The sequence below is a fragment of the Rhinoraja longicauda genome, chromosome 16 (genome assembly GCF_053455715.1).
Source record: "Rhinoraja longicauda isolate Sanriku21f chromosome 16, sRhiLon1.1, whole genome shotgun sequence".
Lineage (NCBI taxonomy): Eukaryota > Metazoa > Chordata > Chondrichthyes > Rajiformes > Arhynchobatidae > Rhinoraja > Rhinoraja longicauda.
The window spans coordinates 6,727,597-6,747,223 of NC_135968.1; the positions used below are offsets into that span (position 1 = coordinate 6,727,597).

General features: G+C 49.5%; 2 protein-coding genes across 2 annotated transcripts in view; both read left to right on the forward strand.

The window, feature by feature from the left end:
• The window catches only part of supv3l1 (SUV3-like helicase), a 35,538-nt gene extending 33,649 nt beyond the window's left edge, over positions 1–1,889 (forward strand). The window contains exons 14-15 of the mRNA XM_078412755.1: positions 153–301; positions 1,294–1,889. Coding sequence (XP_078268881.1) covers positions 153–301; positions 1,294–1,744 — 600 coding nt within the window. The 3' untranslated portion in view covers positions 1,745–1,889. The remainder of the gene's footprint in view (positions 1–152; positions 302–1,293) is intronic.
• A 610-nt stretch (positions 1,890–2,499) lies between these two features.
• Positions 2,500–19,627, forward strand: part of LOC144600804 (hexokinase HKDC1-like) — a 76,617-nt gene continuing 59,489 nt past the window's right edge. The window contains 2 exon segments of the mRNA XM_078412697.1: positions 2,500–2,570; positions 14,321–14,413. Coding sequence (XP_078268823.1) covers positions 14,351–14,413 — 63 coding nt within the window. The 5' untranslated portion in view covers positions 2,500–2,570; positions 14,321–14,350.

Here is a 19,627-nt window from a genome sequence, read left to right on the forward strand (position 1 = left end):
AGCTTTTACACTCCTGCAATAAAACCCACATTGCTGCATTCGTAATGTTAGCCCTTACACTCCCGCCTACTCCCTGTTAGCTTTGTTGCCCTTCCTGTGATGACTCAATTTGATGACAAGATCTTGGTTCCTTTTCTTTTTGGATTTCATAGTTTGCCCGACAGTTCAGCCGGAACGAGCCGCTGACGTTTGACTGGTTGTGTCGACACGTTAACTGGCCATTGATGGCACCGGAAAACATCAAAGACCTTGTGCATCTGGAAGCTGTGCACGATGTGCTGGATCTCTACCTGTGGTTGAGGTATGCTTTTTTCTTGTTATAATCTGTATACCGGGTGAGGTTTAGTTTTAGTTTAGTTCAGAGATACAGTGCAGAAACAGGCCCTTCGGCCCACCGAGTCCACACCGACCAACAATCCCCGCATATCAACACTGTCCCACGCACACTGGGAACAATTTTTATGTTTACCAAGCCAATTAACCTACAAACCTGTCCGTCTTTGGAGTGTGGGAGGAAACCGAAGATCTCGGAGGAAACCCATGCCGGTCACGGGGAGAACAGCGCCCGTGGTCAGGATCGAACCCGGGTCTCTGGCGCTGCAAGCGCTGTAAGGCAGCAACTCTACCGCTGCGCCACCGTGCCGCCCTAATGCTGTTGAGGTCAGTATTTCTAAACCCTGAGAAGATTCTTGAACAGGCCGACTCAACGGGGCGGCACGGTGGCGCGGTGGGAGAGTTGCTGCCTTACAGCACCGGAGACCTGGGTTGGGTGCTGACGTTGGGTGCTGTCTGTACGGAGTTTGCACGTTCTCCCTGTGTCTGCATGGGTTTTCCCCGATTGCTGATTCCTACCACACCCCTACCACGTGCAGGTTTGTAGGTTAATTGGCTTTTGGTCAAAATTGTAAATCGTCCCTCGTGTGTAGGATAGTGCCAGTGTACTGGGTGATCGCTGGTCTGTGCGGACTCGGTGCCTGTTTCCGCTCTGTATCTCTAAACTGTCCGTCTGGACCCCTCTAAACATCGCCCGTTCCTTCTCCGTCTGGATAAATCTTTTGTTTGTTAATTTGTTTTTATGTTGTGTTTACTCTGTAAAGCGTCTTTGAGTTTCCAGAAAAGCGTTATATAAATTAAATGTATTATTATTATTAAACTAAACTAAACAATGGTGCGGCTTGTAGAGCCGCTGCCTCACAGCGCCAGAGACCCGGCTTCAGTCCGGACCTTGGGTGCTGCCTGAAGAATTGTTCACCATGTTTGTATTCCCCTGACGGACATCGTTCTCTCTTCCAGCTACCGGTTCATGGACATGTTCCCGGATGTGAGCCTTGTGCGGGAGATTCAGACGGAGCTGGACGGCACGATACAGGTTGGGGTGAAGAACATCACCCGCCTGATCCGCGCGTCGGACTCGGCCTCGGCGGCGGCCGCCCAGCAGACCGGCGACCCTTCGGCCCACGGGGGCGCGCGGAGGAAACACAAGATAAATATGGAGAACATCAACACGTCCCGGCGCCTTCGGGGTTCCAAAGCGCTGGGCTACAAACCAATGACGCCTGGAGCCGGCACAGCCGAAGCTGCCGGTGGTTGCCTGAGCACCAGGCTGGTCCAAGAAGGACATCTAACGGCTGAACTACTGCAGCAGCTTCAGGAGGAATGGTCGGCGAGCCAGGCGCATCCCAGGGACACTGCCGCGCAGCCTCCCAGTAAAGCTACGCCCAAAGGATCGAGGAAGAAGAAATAAATCCAGTGTACTTATTTGACTGACGTTTTTCCTTCCAGGGTCGACCTATAAAGAAGTGATTTGGGCGCGTGTACAAAGGGCCGGGTTTTTCAGCACAAAATCATGGTTTAAAAAAAACAAAATGGAAACTCATTAAATATTATTTTCTACACAAGAGCTTCTCTGACGTTTTCAATAGTGAAACTTGTTTAGAGTTTGGAGAGGCAGCGTGGGTCAGTTCACGCGGACCGCGGACGATCCATTCACCAGTTCTACGCTATCCCATGCAACACGCCAGGGCCAGTTTGCAGAAGCCAATTAACCCGCAAACCTGCACGACTCTGGAGTGTGGGAGGAAACCGGAGCACCCGGAGAAAGCCCACGTGGTCTCAGGGAGAACGTGCAAACTCCGCACAGGCAGCACCCGTAGCTAGGATAGAAAACCCTAGTCTCTGCCGCTGTGAGGCAGCAAATCTACCGCTGCACCGCTGCGCCACACGGGACACGTGATAATTCTCAGCAGTTTGGACAAGAAGTACCAGGAATCCCAGCAAAGCATAATTGATTAACAGTGGAGGCCTGCATCTTCTTTAGTATTTAAAAGAGAGATAGAGACCTATTGTAGACTAAACTTCTCAGCTGGCATCGGTGCGCCGGAGAAGACAATGAGGGGAGCAGAGGCATCAGGAAGCCACATGATCGAAATCCCAACCTCATTACCCCAGATGTCACGAGCAGCTTTGATTAAATGCTGGCAAGCCAGGCCAGCCGTTTGGTGTGAAGGGTCTTAGCATAAACTGTCCATTTGTTCACCAACACATTCAGGAACCTGTGGTTATAGCACAGGGTGAGTACCTGCTTCCAACTGACCAACTACTCAACAGGGCGGCACAGTGGCGCAGCGTTAAAGTTGCTCCCTCGCAGCGCCAGAGACCCGGGTTCGATCCTGACTACAGGTGCATATATACAGTATAAGAAAATAACTGCAGACGCTGGTACAAATCGAAGGTATTTATTCACAAAATGCTGGAGTAACTCAGCAGGTCAGGCAGCATCTCAGGAGAGAAGGAATGGGCGACGTTTCGGGTCGAGCCCCTTCTTCAGACTGATGTCAGGGGGGCGGGACAAAGGAAGGATATAGGTGGAGACAGGACAGAGGGAGATCTGGGAAGGAGGAGGTGAAGAGAGGGACAGAGGAACTATCTAAAGTTGGAGTAGTGTATACTGACTACAGGTGCTGTCTGTGTGGAGTTTGTATGTTCTCCCTGTTACAAAAACTCAATCTCTCCTGCCCATTATCAGGCCTCCTGTGCCTTGAAACCACCACAAGTTCCTTGAAAGCGGAGGCACACGTAGACGGGGTGGTCTGAAAGGCTTTCTGCACATTAATCTTAGTTATAGTTTAGTTTAGAGATACAGCGCGGAAACAGGTCCTTCGGCTCACGGAGCCCGCGCCGACCAGCGATCCCCGCACATTAACTCTATCCTACACACAGGAGGGACAATTTACACTTCTACCAAGTATACAAACCCAAGCCAATTAACCTACAAGCCTGTACGTCTTTGGAGCGTGGGAGGAAACCGAAGATCTCGGAGAAAACCCACGCAATCACGGGGAGAACGTACAAGCTCCGTACAGGCAGCGCCCGTAGTCGGGGTCGAACCCAGGTCTCCGACGCTGCGAGCGCTGTAAGGCAGCAACTCTACCGCTGTGCCACCGTGCCGCCCAAATACCTCAACAGTATTGAGCAGAGGAAATGCAGGAAGGAATTGCAGATGCTGGTTTACACCGGATAGACACTAAACACTGGAGTAACTCAGCGGGACAGGCAGCATCACTGGAGAGAAGGAATGGGTGACGTTTCGAGACAAGACCGTTCTTCAGACACTGAAGGACCTCGGCCTGAAACGTCATCCATTCCTTCTCTCCAGAGATGCTGCCAGTCCCACTGTGTCACTCCAGCATTTTGAGTCAATTGAGTATAGAGGTTGGGAGGTCATGTTGCAGTTATATAAGACATCAGTGAGGCCATGTTTAGAGTAAGGGGTTTGCTTAAAGGAAAGATGTCAAGTTGGAAAGAGAGCAGAGAAGATTTACAAGAACGTTGCCAGGACTCGAGTAACAGCTCTAGGGAGTGGTTGAGCAGGCTTGGACTCTAATCCCTGGAGCGCAGGATGATGAGGGGTAATCTTACAGAGGTTTATAAAATCGTGAGAGGAAAAGATCGGGTAGATGCACAGAGTCTCGCCCAGAGTACGGGAATCAAGAATCAGAGGGAATTGATTTACGGTAAGGGGGGAAAGATTTAATAGGAACCTGAGAGGTAACGTTTTCACACAAAGGGTGGTGGGTGTACGGAACGAACTGCCAAAGTAAGCAGTTGAGGCAGGGACTATCGGAACTTTAAGAAGCAGACTGGTACATGAATAGGACAAGTTTAGTGGGATACGGGCTAAACGCAGGCAGGTGGGACGCCTAGATGGGACATGTTGGCTGGTGTGGGCAAGTTGGGCCGAAGGGCCTGTTTCCTCACTGTATCGCTCTATAACTCTATGACAGTTTTAAGGGGATATGGGCCAAACGCAGGCAGGTGGGACTCGTGTAGATGGGACATGTTGGTTGGTGTGGGCAGGTTGGGCCAAAGGGCCTCTTTCCACACTGTATGACTCTTACTCTCCCTGATTGCAGATCAGCACTTACAGAGCAATAGAGACAGAGACTCGTTCTGGCCACTGACTCCAGGGTAACGCGTGTGACCATCATTGTCACATCACAATGGCAGCTAGTGTGTTGGAAGTTGATCTCAGTTCTGGGTGGTGACCGAGGTTGAAACTCAATGGACTGTGTCAGTCTGGAAGGAGCATTGTTTGGCTAGAGCTTCCTGTGACTACGAACACCTTTGTTGCCTTTCTGCTCTCTCCAATTTATTGTGTCATGGTAAGGACAAGGTTTATTTCCTCATTCAAGACAGACACTAAATGCTGGAGCGTTTCACTCAGCGGGACAGGCAGCATCTCTGGAGAGAAGGAAGGGGGTGGCGTCTTCGGGTCCAGACCTTTCTTCAGACTGAGAGTCAGGGGAGAGTCAGGGGAGAGATATGGAAGGGTAAGGTGTGAAAACGACAGATCAAAGTTGACGATCAAGGAAAACGTAGAATCGATCATTGTTAGCTCGGGGAAGGTGACAACGAGGCAGACAAAGACAAATTTAATCGGGACAGTCAAACCAGTAGAACTAGCGATGGAGAGAGTGGCAAAGCGAGGGTTACCAGCAGGGGGCGCCGCACAATGGCTGCCTCGCCTACAGCCTCTGTCCTTTTCAAACTCTTTTTGTTATTTTTGGTAAGTTTTAAAAGTTTGTGTAAATGTTCTCTGGTTTGTTTTATGTGGGGGGTGGGAGAGGGGTCGGGGGAAACTTTTTTTCAATCTCTTACCTTGCCGGAGATGCGATTGTTTTCCGGATCGTATCTCCGGTCGCTCTGCGGCCTAACATCACGGAGCTGGAGGTCTTGCCTGGGACTGACCTTGAATCCCCGCGGGGGCGTGAACTTATCATCTGAGCCTGCGATCCCTTGCCTGGGATCGACGCTCCAACGCAGCCTGCGGACTTTCACATCGGGAGCTTGCAGTCTCGGGTTGAGACCAGTCGGGAGCTCCAAAAGCTGCACGAGATTCGACTGGTCCCGACCCGGGGTAGATCGCCGGTGCGGGGTGCTGAGATCGCCCCGACGAGGAAGGCTCGCCGCCGGCTACGGGAGTCAAGATCATCCCGTCAACGGAAGATTCGAGCCCCCGACCACTGGGGGACAATGAAGGGAGAGATTGAACTTTTCTTTTCACCTTCTATCACAGTGAGGAATGTGGAGGGGTCACTGTGGTGGATGTTCATGTTAAAATGTATTTTGTGTCTCCTGTTGCTTTTTATTGTTATGACTGTATGGCAAATGAAACATAGAAACATAGAAAATAGGTGCAGGAGTAGGCCATTCGGCCCTTCGAGCCTGCACTGCCATTCAATATGATCATGGCTGATCATCCAACTCAGTATCCCGCACCTGCCTTCTCTCCATACCCCCTGATCCTTTTAGCCACAAGGGCCACATCTAACTCCCTCTTAAATATAGCTAATGAACTGGCCTCAACTACGGAATTCCACAGATTCACCACTCTCTGTGTGAAAAAAAACGTTCTCATCTCGGTCCTAAAAGACTTCCCCCTTATCCTTAAACTGTGACCCCTTGTTCTGGACTTCCCCAACATCGGGAACAATCTTCCTGCATCTAGCCTGTCCAGCCCCTTAAGAATTTTGTAAGTTTCTATAAGATCCCCCCTCAATCTTCTAAATTCCAGCGAGTACAAGCCGAGTCTATGCAGTCTTTCTTCATATGAAAGTCCTGCCATCCCAGGAATCAATCTGGTTCCTCGTATGTTGCAAAACTTACTTGGTTAATAAAGTTTTATTGTGATTGTGATTGTTACTTGAAGTTGGAGAAGTCAATGTTCATCCTGCTGGGATGTAAGCTGCCCAAGCGAAATATGCCATGCTGTTCCTCCAATTTGCGTTGGGCCTCACTGTGACAGTGGAGTAGGCCCGGGAAGGTTTATTGTACTTTTTGAAGATCGGGCTAATAACACATGCCAATGCAATTGTTAATTGAGAACATTATTGCCTGACCCACTAAGTCACTCCGGCACTTTGTGTTTAGTTTAGACATACAGCGTGGAAACACACCCTTCGGCCCACCGAGTCCGCGACGCCCGGCGTTCACCCCGTACACCAACGCTCTCCTTCTACACTAGCGACAATTTACAATTTTACAGAAGACAATTAACCGACAAACCTGAGGTATCACAAAATGCTGAAGTAACTCAGCAGGTCAGGCAGCATCCAGGAGAGAGGGAATGGGTAACGTTTTGGGTCGAGACCCTTCTTCAGTCTGCCTGACCTGCTGAGTTACTCCTGCATTTTTGTGATACCTTCGATTTGTACCAGCATCTGCAGTTGTTTTCCTAACCTACAAACCTGTACGTCTTTGGAGAGTGGGAGAAAACCCAAGCACCCGGGCACAACTCACGCGGTCATGGGGAGAACGTACAAACTTACGGTGGCGCAGCGGTAGAGTGGCGTAGTGGTAGAGTTGCTGCCTTACAGCGAATGCAGCGCCGGAGACTCAGGTTCGATCCTGACTGTGGGCGCCGTCTGTATGGAGTTTGTACGTTCTCCCCGTGACCTGCGTGGGTTTTCTCCGAGATCTTCGGTTTCCTCCCACACTCCAAAGACGTACAGGTATGTAGGTTAATTGGCTGGGCAAATGTAAAAATTGTCCCTAGTGGGTGTTGGATAGTGTTAGTGTGCGGGGATCGCTGGGCGGCGCGGACCCGGTGGGCCGAAGGGCCTGTTTCTGCGCTGTATCTCTACATCTAAAAAAATCTAAATCTAAACTCCGTACAGACAGCACCCGTAGTTGGGATCGAACCCATGTCTCTGGTGCTGTACGGCAGCGACTACCGATGTACCACCATGCTGCCCATGTCCTTATTTTTGCACATTATTTGCACTTATATTGAAACTGACTTGGGTGGCAATGTTTCACCTGGTGATTTATAGCTCCCATTTTTATTAAAGATTCCCTCATCTGGACAACATCTGCTCCCCCGGAAATCACCTATTACCTTGTCCTTTTACCAGGATGCTGCCCGGGTTAGACGGTGTTAGCTACAAGGAGATTTTTTAATTTTAGAGATACAGCACGGAAACAGGCCCTTTGGCCCACCGAGTCCGCACCGACCAGCGATCCCCACACACTAGCACTATCCTACACACACTAGGGACAATTTACTATTATGCCAAGCCAATTAACCTACAAACCTGTAGGTCTTTGGAGTTTGGGAGGAAACCGAAGATCTCGGAGCAAACCAACGCAGGTCACGGGGAGAACGTACAAACTCCGTACAGACAGCAGCAGTAGTCGGGATCGAACCCGGTTCTCTGGCGCTGTAAGTGCTGTAAGGCCACAACTCTACCGCTGCGCCGCCGTGCCGCCCATTTTGGACAAACTGATTATTTTCTCTGGAACATCGGAGGCTGAGGGGAAACCTGATAGAAGTATATAAGAGGTTTTTAGATAGGCGTGCGGATGAGTTCATGAGCCATAGCAGCAGAAGAAGGCATGCTGAATGGTGGTCCCAATTTTCAATATCTTACTAGAGTTTTGATTAAACATTTCAACTATATGAAAATATTCCAAAGACGTACAGGTATGTAGGTTAATTGACTGGGTAAATGTAAAAATTGTCCCTAGTGTGTGTAGGATAGTGTTAATGTGCGGGGATCACTGGGCGGTGCGGACTTGGTGGGCCGAAAAGGCCTGTTTCCGCACTGTATCTGAAATATGAAAATATGAAAAATATGAAAGGCCATTTGGCCCATCGAGCCTACTCCGCCGTTCAATCATGGCCGATCTCAACGCCATCTCCTCCCCATATCCCTTGACAGCTTGTCAATCTCCACCTTAAAAAATACCCAATGACCTCCACAGCTGTCTGTGGCAATGAATTCCACAGATTCACCACCCTCTGGTAAACAAATGAATGGCATGGATGAGTTGGGCTGAAATGCCTGAAATATGAATCTGTGGATCTATATTCTCCATCTCATTATGAAAACGCTTGGATTATCGTACGGTCAAAAGGAATAGGAGTAGAATCAGGCCATTCGGCCTATCAAGTCCACTCCACCATTGGTGATCCATCTCTCCCTCCTAACCCCATTCTCCTGCCTTCTCCCCGTAACCTCTGCATGACCTCTGACACCTGTACTAATCAAGTACAGTGGAGGCCAATTCTCTGAATGCATTCAAGAGAGAGCTAGATAGAGTTCTTAAGGATAGCGGAGTCAGGGGGTATGGGGAGAAGGCAGGAACGGGGTACTGATTGAGAATAATCAGCCATGATCACATTGAATGGTGCTGGCTCGAAGGGCCAAATGGCCTACTCCTGCACCTATTGTCTATTGTCTATTATTTATAAGAATCTATCTCTGCCTTAAAAATATCCACTGCCTTGGCCTCCACAGTCGACTGTGGCAAAGAATTCCACAGATTCACCACCCTCTGACTAAAGACATTTTTCTTCGTCTTCCTAAAAGAACGTCCTTTAATTCTGAATCATCGTACAATACATTCAATTTTCTGCCGGCTTGCACCGTTTGATCTATTTACGTATGTCTGTGTAAACTGCCCCCAGTGTATGTCGGATAGTGTTAGCGTGCAGGGATCGCTGGTCGACGCGGGCTCGGTGCTTTCACCCTTCCTCATCCTCCCTTCTGTTTCTCGCCTTTAAACTACTTGTGGGTTCAAATTCTGGTGCTTTGTAATGTTGAGGCAAGTGAACCGAGCCACCTTGGACAAGCTTTGACGTCGGTTCGCTGATGAGAATCTGTGGACAAGTTCAGGCACAGAAAATACGCGTTCAGCATGCCGATCATTTTTTGGATGCCAAAATGGTGGTCGCGTGGTATTTACGGCATTGTTTTATTTGTGACTTCATTCCACGAACGCCAACTGCTGGGCTTGAAGTGAATAAAGAGCCAGCTGTTTCTAGATTGAAGGTGCAAAGATATTAAAGAGTCTGGTCTATTATAGGACAAATATATTCCGACAGCTGACAGAGTCCTACAGAATTATAGATGCTTTAGTTTAGTTTAGACAGCGCAGAAAAAGGCCCTTCGGCCCACCGAGTCCACGCCGACCAGCAATCCCCGCGAGCTAACACTATCCAACACACACATTAGGGACAGTTTCAGTTTACAGTTTTAACAACGCCAATTAGCCTACAAACCTGTACGTCTTTGGAGTGTGGGAGGAAACCGGAACACCCGTAGAAAGCATCTTGGCCAGGAACATCACAATCTGGTTTGGGAACAGCACTGCCCAGCACAGGAAGGCCCTGCGGAGAGTTGTGCGTTCGGCTGAACACACTATGGGAACTACACTCGCCCCCCTGCAGGACGTATACATCAGGAGGTGCAGATCCAGAGCCAGCAACATTATGGGGGACCCCTACCACCCCAGCAACGGACTGTTCCAGCTGCTACGGTCAGGCAAACGTCTCCGCTGTCACGCTGTGAAAACGGAGAGGATGAGACGGAGTTTCTTCCCACAGGCCATCAGGACTGTTAACTCTCATATCACCAGGGACTAATTTAATTTACTGTATTAATTTATTTTTTGTGTTAAAATTGTTTTTTTTCTATTCTGTTTTGTAGTTTCAACACAATCCGCAGGCGTGGCCACTTTCATTTCACTGCACATCTTGTATGTGTATGTGACAAATAAACTTGACTTGACGTGACTTCTTGAGAAGGGTTCCGAACTAAGACGTCGCCTATCCTTTTTCTCCAGAGATGCTGCCTGACCCGCTGAGTTACTGCGACATTTTGTGTCTATTCGGTGTAAACCAGCATCTGCAGTTCCTTCCTACACATTGTAAACTTGGGAACCCACTTGCCCATGTGTGGCAATGTTGTGTGACATGGGTTGTACAATTGGCAGCCCAGTCAAAGACTACAGTGGTTTTGGATAGAGTGACACAGCATGAAAACAGGCCCTTCACCCCTACTTGCCCACGCCGACCACGATGCCCCATCAACGCTAGTACCACCATTTGGCCCAAATCGAAGGTATTTATTCACAAAATGCTGGAGTAACTCAGCAGGCCAGGCAGCATCTCGGGAGAGAAGGAATGGGTGACGTTTCGGATCGAGACCCTTCTTCAGACTGAAGAAGGGTCTCGACCCGAAACGTCACCCATTCCCACTCTCCTGAGATGCTGCCTGACCTGCTGAGTTACTCCAGCATTTTGTGAATAAATACCTTCGATTTGTACCAGCATCTGCAGTTATTTTCTTACACTGCCATTTGGCCCACATCAGTTCCAAAAGTTATAGGAGAGGAATTAGGCCATTCGGCCCATCATGTCTACCCCGCCGTTTAATCGTGGCTGATTTGAGCTTCCATCTCAACCCCATTCTGCTGCCTTCTCCCCGTAACGCCCTGACACCCGTACTAACTTCCCTCTAAATGTTTCCGGTCTCGTGTGCTTGTGTTCTACCGCCTGCAAGACCCAGCTGTTTGGTGTGACCGATCCATCGAACAATTCAGAGACAAATGTTAGGACGGCACGGTGGCGCAGCTGTTAGAGCTGCTGCTCCACAGTGTCAAAGTCCCAGGTTCTGTCCTGACCTCTTTTTTTTTTTTTAATATATAAAAGTTTTATTCCAAAGAAAAACATACAAACATACTAAGCAAAATGTGATCAAACAAAAGCCGCCTGTATCGGCAGTTTACAAATTAAACAATTATCACATTAAAATCCCGCCATCTCTGTCAACAATACATTCAACCCCCCGCGGCGACCAGCATTCCCGGAAGGCCTCCATAGTCCCCGTGGACACCGCGTGTTCCCTCTCCAGGGACGCGCGGGCACGGACGTAAGCCCGGAACAGGGGTAGGCAGCCGACTTCTGTGAGGCCGTCGACTGCCCGCTGCCTGGACCCGCGGACGGCCATCTTGGCCAGGCCCAGGATCTGTCCTGACCTCGGGTGCTGTCTGCGCGGAATTGTTCCTGTGACCACGTGGGTTTCCTCTGGGTGGCTGGAGTGGCTGAAGGAGGGTCAGGCTGCATCTCTGGGGAACACGGACAAGTGACGTATCGGGGTCTCGACCCTTCCTCAGACATTCTCCCCAGAGATGCTGCCTGACCAGCTGAGTCACCCCAGCATCTTGTGTCTATCCTTGGCATAAACCAGCGTCTGTATTTCCTTTTACTGACATCTCCCTCCGGGTGCTCCGGTTTCCTCCCACGTACAAAGACACGCGGGTTTGTAGGTGTGTAGGGAAGGAACTGCAGATGCTGGTTTAAACCGACGATAGACACAAAAACCCGGAGTAACTCAGCGGGACAGGCAGCATCTCTGGAGTAGTGAAGGAACAGGTGACGTTTCGGGTCGAGAAGGGTCTCGACCTCGAAACGTCACCCATTCCTTCTCTCCAGAGATGCCGCCTGTCCCGCTGAGTTACTCCAGCTTTTTTGTGTCTATCTGCGGGTTTGTTGGTAAATTGGCCTCTATAAATTGCCCCCTCGTGTATATCGGGAATGGATGGGAAAGTGGGATAACAAAGAACTAGCACCAACAGGTGACCCATGGTTGGCATCGATGCGGTGGGCCGAAGGGCCTGTTTCCACTCTGTGCTCCTTTATCATGTACCTGCACACTGCGGATGGCTCGATTGTAATCAGGTATTGTCCTTTCCCCTGACTGGAAAGCTTCTCACTGTACCTTGGCACACGTGGCAATAAACTAAAATCTCAACTAGAAAAACTAATGTAAACTGGGTTGTTTTCAGGCAAAGAAATGTCCAGAGAGTGGGATATGGGAAGTAGGATGACAAGAGTTCAGGGTGTTCGTGTTCCTGTCAGAGTGAAGGGCAAGGCAGGTGGGAACAAGGAAGACTGAGGAGAGAAATTGAGGCTCTGTTCAGGAAAAAGAAGGTTGCATGAGAGAGATATCATGGCCACGGTGGCACAGCGGTAGAGTTGCTGCCTTACAGCCCTTGCAGCGCCGGAGACCCGGGTTCGACCCCGACTACGGGTGCTGTCCGTACGGAGTTTGTACGTTCTCCCCGTGACCGTATGGGTTGCCTCCGAGATCTTCGGTTTCCTCCCACATTCCAAACAAAGACGTGCAGGTATGCAGGTTAATTGGCTGGATGCATGTGTAAACTGTCCCCAGTGTGTGCAGGATAGTGTTAATGTGCGGGGATCGCTGGTCGGTGCGGACTCGGTGGGCCGAAGGGCCTGTTTCCTCGCTGTATCTCTAAACTAAACTAAACTAAACTAATATATAGGCAGCTTGGGATCAAGTGTATCCGTGGAGGAGTTTTGGGAACTGAGGAGCCTGCTGAAGATGGAAATCAGTTGGGCAATAAGGTGATAGGGGATAGCTCTGGCAGTCTTGGCACGGTTAATGGAAATGTCTGGATGAAGGTCCATAAGACAGTCGAGGAGGTGCTGGACTGTCTTATGGACCCAACATAGAAAATAGGTGCAGGAGTGGGCCATTCGGCCCTTCGAGCCCGCACCGCCATTCAGCATGATCATGGCTTATCATCTGGGAACTCTCCCCCGTTCCTGCTTTCTTCCCACACCCCTTGATTCCGTTAGCTCTCAGAGCGAAATCGAACTCTCTCTTGAAAACATCCAGTGAATTGGCCTCCACTGCCTTCTGTGGCAGAGAATTCCCCTGATTCACAACTCTCTGGGTGAAAAAGTTTTTCCTCATCTCAGTCCTAAATGGCCGACCCCTTATTCTTAAACTGTGACCCCTGGTTCTGGACTCCCCCACCATCGGGAACATTTTTCCTGTATCTAGTCTGTCCAATCCCTTAAGAATTTTATACGTTTCTATAAGATCCCCTCTCTTCCTTCTAAATTCCAGTGAATAAAATCCCAGTCGAACCATTCTTTCATCAAAATCCTTTGGTTGGTAAAAATCCTTTCACTGCAGGCAATGCTTTAGTTTCAGTTTAGGTTATTGTCACGTGTTCCGAGGTACAGTGAAAAGCTCTTTGTTACTTGGTAACCAGTTAGCAGAAACGCAACACATGATTACAATCAATGCATTAACAGTGTGTAGATACGTGATAAAGGGAATAACGTTTCGTGCAAGGTTTCTGCTTCTTATCGTGTCCACAAATGCTAAATATTGTGTTTCAGCCAAAACTGAACACAACTCTTAGCAATATCATTGTTCTCTGCAAGGTCCTCAGCTTTGCTTCCATGCTTCGTAGTTGAGAGGTCATCTCAATAGGTGCTCCATAGTTTGTGGTTCAGTGCCACATGTGCAGATGACATCTTCAGTGTCTCTCTAACCCCACCTCTTGAGAGTCCCTTTACAATGACCAGTACCAGCTCTCAGTCTGTTGAGGCATTTCCATTCAGCCCAGCTTGATTCGGCCCCAGGAAGAAGTTCTTCTTTGGCACTTATGGACATGGATGTCGTTGATGGGAGATTGGCTAGTCTCTCTTCCCATAATGCAACTCTAAAGCCAGTAAAGTCTGGTCAAGGATAGTCCGACCGAGGGACATATCAGTAGCGTTGCTTTATTATCGTCACAGTAGTGCTGGCTCTTAGGGCCGAATGGCCTCCTACTGCACCTAATTTCTATGTTTCTATGTAATTTACATTTTTATACCAAGCCAATTAAACCTACAAAACCTGTACGTCTTTGGAGTGTGGGTGGAAACCGGAGATCTCGGAGAAAACCCACGCGGTCACAGGGAGAACGTACAAACTCTGTAGTCAGGATTGAACCTGGGTCACTGGCGCTGTAAGGCAGCAACTCTGCCGCTGCGCCACCGTGCCATCCATTTTTCCTCAACTGGAGTGAACGAAGAGAGGAGAATAAATTGGAATTAAATTTGAGCTAAAGGGGCTTTGTGGGCGTGTAAATGTAAGTTCGTATCGACCCAAAGCTCCATAACGTTGACTGGTTAAAAACGGGAATTCTCATGATCGTTTCTCTTTTGTTTCGTCAGGACCGAATACCCTGAAAAACCGAAGCAAAAATGTTTGCGGTACATCTTTTGGCTTTTTACCTTACGAGAATTCATGAAGATCAAGTCAGAAAGGTAAGTGAGGCAGGTTGCTTGGATTTGTAAAAGACGAGAGGGCATAGCTTTAAGGCGAGAGGGGCAAAATTTAAACGCAGAACAGTAGTTTTACTTTACATCGAAACACAGAAACAAAGAAAATAGGTGCAGGAGGAGGCCATTTGGCCCTTCGAGCCAACACCGCCATTCATTGTGATCATGGCTGATCATCCACAATCAGTAACCCGTGCCTGCCTTCTCCCCATATCCTTTGATTCCGCTAGCCCCTGGAGCTCTATCTAACTCTCTTTTAAATTCATCCAGTGAATTGGCCTCCACTGCCCTCTGTGGCAGAGAATTCCACAAATTCACAACTCCCTGGGTGAAAAAGTTTTTTTATCACCTCAGTTTTAAAAGGGCTCCCCTTTATTCTAAGACTGTGTGGCCCCTGGTTCTGGATTCCACCAACATTGGGAACATTTTTCCTGCATCTAGCTTGTCCAGTCCTTTTATAATTATACTAGACCAAGTGGACCCGTTGGGCCCAAACCTTTCCTGCATTGGTGCAGCACCCTGTCCTCCCCCCCCTCTCTCCTCAACCCCCCCTCCCTTCTCCCCCACTCCCCCCTTCCCCCCTCCCTCCTCCCTCCTCCCCTCCCCCTCCTTTTAAACTTTAAAATGTGAATAACTTTAAAAATATAACACCGATTTCAATAAAACTACTTTTTTGTGCACAATCCGCAGGCATTGCCACTTTCATTTCACTGCACATCGTGTATGTGCATGTGACAAATAAACTTGACTTGACTTGCATTATCACTAAAGTGACAATGGTGAGTAAGGTGGGCCTAAAATTGTCGCGCTATCGTGTACCGTTTTGCCTGAAGTTCAGTCACAAACAAGATAACGAACGAGAGTTTTAGTATATGGATGTTTCTATAAAATCCCCTCTCATCCTTCTAAATTCCAGTGAATACAAGCCCAGTCTTTCCAACCTTTCCTCATATGACAGTCCCGCCATCCCGGGCATTAACCATAGGGAGGGAAAGAATGGGAGGCGATACAGCGTGGAAACAGGCCCTTCCGCCCACCGAGTCCGCGCCGACCAGCGATCCCCGCACATTAACGCCACCCGACACGCCACACTGGGGACAATTTCGCATACACCGATCAGCCCAAACATTATGACCTGATGAGCCAAAACATTATGACCGCCTGCCTAATATACTGTTGGTCGTCCGTGTGCAGCCCCATACGCAGCAGGGTTTGATGCACTGTGTATTGTGACACATTCCTCCCTTGACAAACATTAAAATTTTCTGCGACTTGTGCCTCAGTCGACCTTCTGTCGGTTCGGACCAGTTTGGATAGCCTTGGTTGCCCTCGCGCATTGATGAGCCTTGGGCGCCCAACACCCTGTCTGTCGCCGGTTTGTGGTTTGTCCCTCCTCGGACCACTGTCGGTAGGTACTCACCACTGCTGACCGGGAGCAACCCACAAGCCTTGTCGTTTCAGAGATGCTCTGACCCAGTCGTCTGGCCACAATAATTTGGCCCTTGTCAAAGTCGCTCAGGCCTTTACTCCTGCCCATTTCTCCTGCATCCGACACGTCAACTTCAAGAACTGACTGTTCACTTGCCATTGTAACAAGATAACCAATGTCATTCACTTTACCTGTCAGTGGTCATAATGTTTTGGCTGATCGGTGTACATACCAAGCCAACTATCCTACAAACCTGTGCGTCTTTGGAGTGTGGGAAGAAACCGAGGATCTCGGAGAAAACCCACGCAGGTCGCGGGGAGAACGTACAAACCTCCGTACAGACAAGCACCCGTGGTCAGGATCGAACCCGGGCCTCTGGCCTGTAAGGTTGTAGCTCTACCGCTGCGCCACCGTGCCACCCAGGTGGAGCATGGATACAGGCCCTTCGGCCCACAATGTCCATGCTGAACCTAATTCCAAGTTAAATTCGTTTAGTTTAGAGATAGAGAGTGAAAACAGGCCCTTCGGCCCACCGAGTCCGCGCCGACCATCGATCACCCATAGACTGGTTCTATCCTACTCTCTAGGGACAATTTGCAGAGGCCAATTTACCTACAAACCTGCACGTCTTTGGGAGGAAGCCGAGCAGTGTGTAGGGAAAGTGGGATAACATAGAACCAGCGTGAACGGTGATCGATGGTCGGCGTGGACTCGGTGGGCCGAAGGGCGCGTTTCCATGTTGTGTCTTTAAACTAAACTAAACTGTCCGAAGAAGGGTCCCGACCTGAAACGTCACCCATCCTTTTTTTCCGGAGATGCTGCCTGGTTACTCCAGCGCTTTGTGTCTATCGAAACTAAAGTAAACTTAAATTAAAAGCTCTAGTCCGGGAGTGGAGAAGAGGACGATGTCAGGAGGGGGCGGGAGGGACGTTGTTGTGGGGGAGACGCTGGGAGATTATGGAAGAGAGCTGGGAATGAGGGACTTAGTGAGGGACTGAACTGAAGGGTGCTTAACACGGAGGGGTAACCAGGCAAAGATAACGGAGTAAACGATTTAATAGGAAACTGAGGGATAACTTTGACACACAGAGGGTGGTGGGTGCATGGAACGAGCAGCCAGAGGAGGTAGTTGAGGCTGGGACTATCCCAATGTTTAAGAAACAGTTAGACAGGTACATGGATCGGACAGGTTTGGAGGGATATGGACCAAACGCGGGCAGGTGGGATGAGTGTAGCTGGGACATGTTGGCCGGTGTGGGCAAGTTGGGCCGAAGGGCCTGTTTCCACACTGTCGCACTCTATGACACTTTGAGTAGTCTGTACTTTTTTAGGAAACACAGTAGCTTTTCCCGCCCCTTCCCACCTCTGCATTTTGCTTGCTGTACTTTGACTTCCCCTGCTGATTTTATCCTTAATTTGCCTTTTGCTGAAACGGAGGTTACCATGGCTGGATGGTTGTGTAAGAAAATAACTGCAGATGCTGGTACAAATCGAAGGGACCTCACCATTTAAATCGAAGGGACCCCACCACTGGCCACATCTTCCCATCCCCTCCCCTTTCTGCGTTCCGCAGTGACCGTTCCCTCCGTAACTCCCTGGTCCACTCGTCCCTTCCTACCCAAACCACCCCATCCCCGGGCACTTTCCCCTGCAACTGCACGAGATGCAACACCTGTCCCTTTACCACCCCCCCTCAACTCCATCCAAGGACCCAAACAGTCTTTCCAGGTGAGACAGAGGTTCACCTGCACCTCCTCCAACCTCATCTATTGTATCCGCTGCTCTAGATGTCAACTTCTTTACATCGGCGAAACCAAACGCAGGCTTGGCGATCGCTTCGCTCAACACCTTCGCTCAGTCTGCCTTAACCAACCTGATCTCCCGGTGGCTGAGCACTTCAACTTCCCCCTCCCACTCCCAGTCTGACCTTTCTGTCATGGGCCTCCTCCAGTGCCATAGTGAGGCCCACCGGAAATTGAAGGAACAGCATTTCATATTTCGCTTGGGAAGCTTGCAGCCCAGCGGTATGAACATCGACTTCTCCAACTTTAGATAGTTCCTCTGTCCCTCCCTTCCCCTCCCCCTTCCCAGATCTCCCTCTATCTTCCAGTCTCCACCTATATCCTTCCTTTGTCCTGCCCCCCTGACATCAGTCTGAAGAAGGGTCTCGACCCGAAACGTCACCCATTCCTTCTCTCCTGAGATGCTGCCTGACCTGCTGAGTTACACCAGCATTTTGTGAATAAATGGCTGGATGGTTGATTCATAAGGTCATGTGATAGAAGCAGAATTAGGCCAGTCGGCCCATCAAGTCTACTCCGCCATTCAATCATGGCTGATCAATCTCTCCCCCCTAACCCCATTCTCCTTGCTTCTCCTCATGACCCCTGACACCCGTACTAGGGCGGCACGATAGCGCAGCGGTAGAGTTGCTGCTTTACAGCGAATGCAGCGCCGGAGACTCAGGTTCGATCCTGACTACGGGTGCTGCACTGTAAGGAGTTTGTACGTTCTCCCCGTGACCTGCGTGGGTTTTCTCCGAGATCTTCGGTTTCCTCCCACACTCCAAAGACGTACAGGTATGTAGGTTAATTGGCTGGGTAAATGTAAAAATTGTCCCTAGTGGGTGTAGGATAGTGTTAATGTACGGGGATCACTGGGCGGCACGGACTTGGTGGGCCGAAAAGGCCTGTTTCCGGCTGTATATATATGATATGATATGATAATCAAGAATCTATCTATCTCTGCCTTGGAAATGTCCATTGACTTGGCCTCCACAGCCGTCTGAAAGTATTCCACAGATTCACCACCCCTCTGACTAAAGAAATCCCCCCTCATCTCCTTCCTAAAGGAGCGTCCTTTAATTCTGAGGCTGTGGCCTCTGGTCCTAAACTCCCGTCACTAGTGGAAGCATCCTCTCCACATCTACTCTATCCGAGCCTTTCACGGTTACCCACACTTCAAAGACTGGGGGGGGGGGGGGGGCAACATTTTAAGGTGAGGGGGACAAAGTTTAAAGGCGGTGTGCAGGGCAAGTTTTTTTTAACCACACAGAGGGTGGTGGTGGGTGCCTGGGTTACACACTGCCCGGTTTGGTATGGAAGCAGATATGACAATGGCGTTGAAAGAGGCTTTTAGACAGACAGACAAAGTGCTGGAGTTACACAGTGGGTCAAAAGCATTGTCTCTGGAGAAAAAGGACGGGTGTCGTTTCAGGTGGGGTAGGGAGGGATATGGATCAGGTGCAGACAGAGATTAGTTTAACTTGGTATCATGTTCAGCATGGACATTGTGGGCCGAAGGGCCTGTTCCTGCACTGTGCTGTGCTGTTCTGTGATCCATTTTTCTAGAATATATTAAAACGTTCACACTTGAATTCCATTTATAAAACGCTGGTTTCTCTATTCGATCGGAGTATTGTAAACTAGCCCTCTGACGATTCAAAGTCAAATCTTGCGTTGAAGATCGAGGTATTCAGTAAAGATGAATGCACCGAATTATTGATAACATGCAGCAGGAAGCCGGTGATTGGGTGGCATGGTGGTGCAGCGGGTAGAGCTGCTGCCTTGCAGCGCCAGAGGCCCGGGTTCGATCCAGACTACAGGTGCTCGTCTGCATGGAGTTTGTACGTTCTCCCCGTGACCTGCGTGGGTTTTCCCTGGGTGCTCCGGTTTCCTCCAACACTCCTAAGACGTACAGGTTTGTAGGTTAATTGGCTTCGTTAAAATGGTAAATTGTCACTACTGTGTGGAGGATAGTGTTAGTGTGCG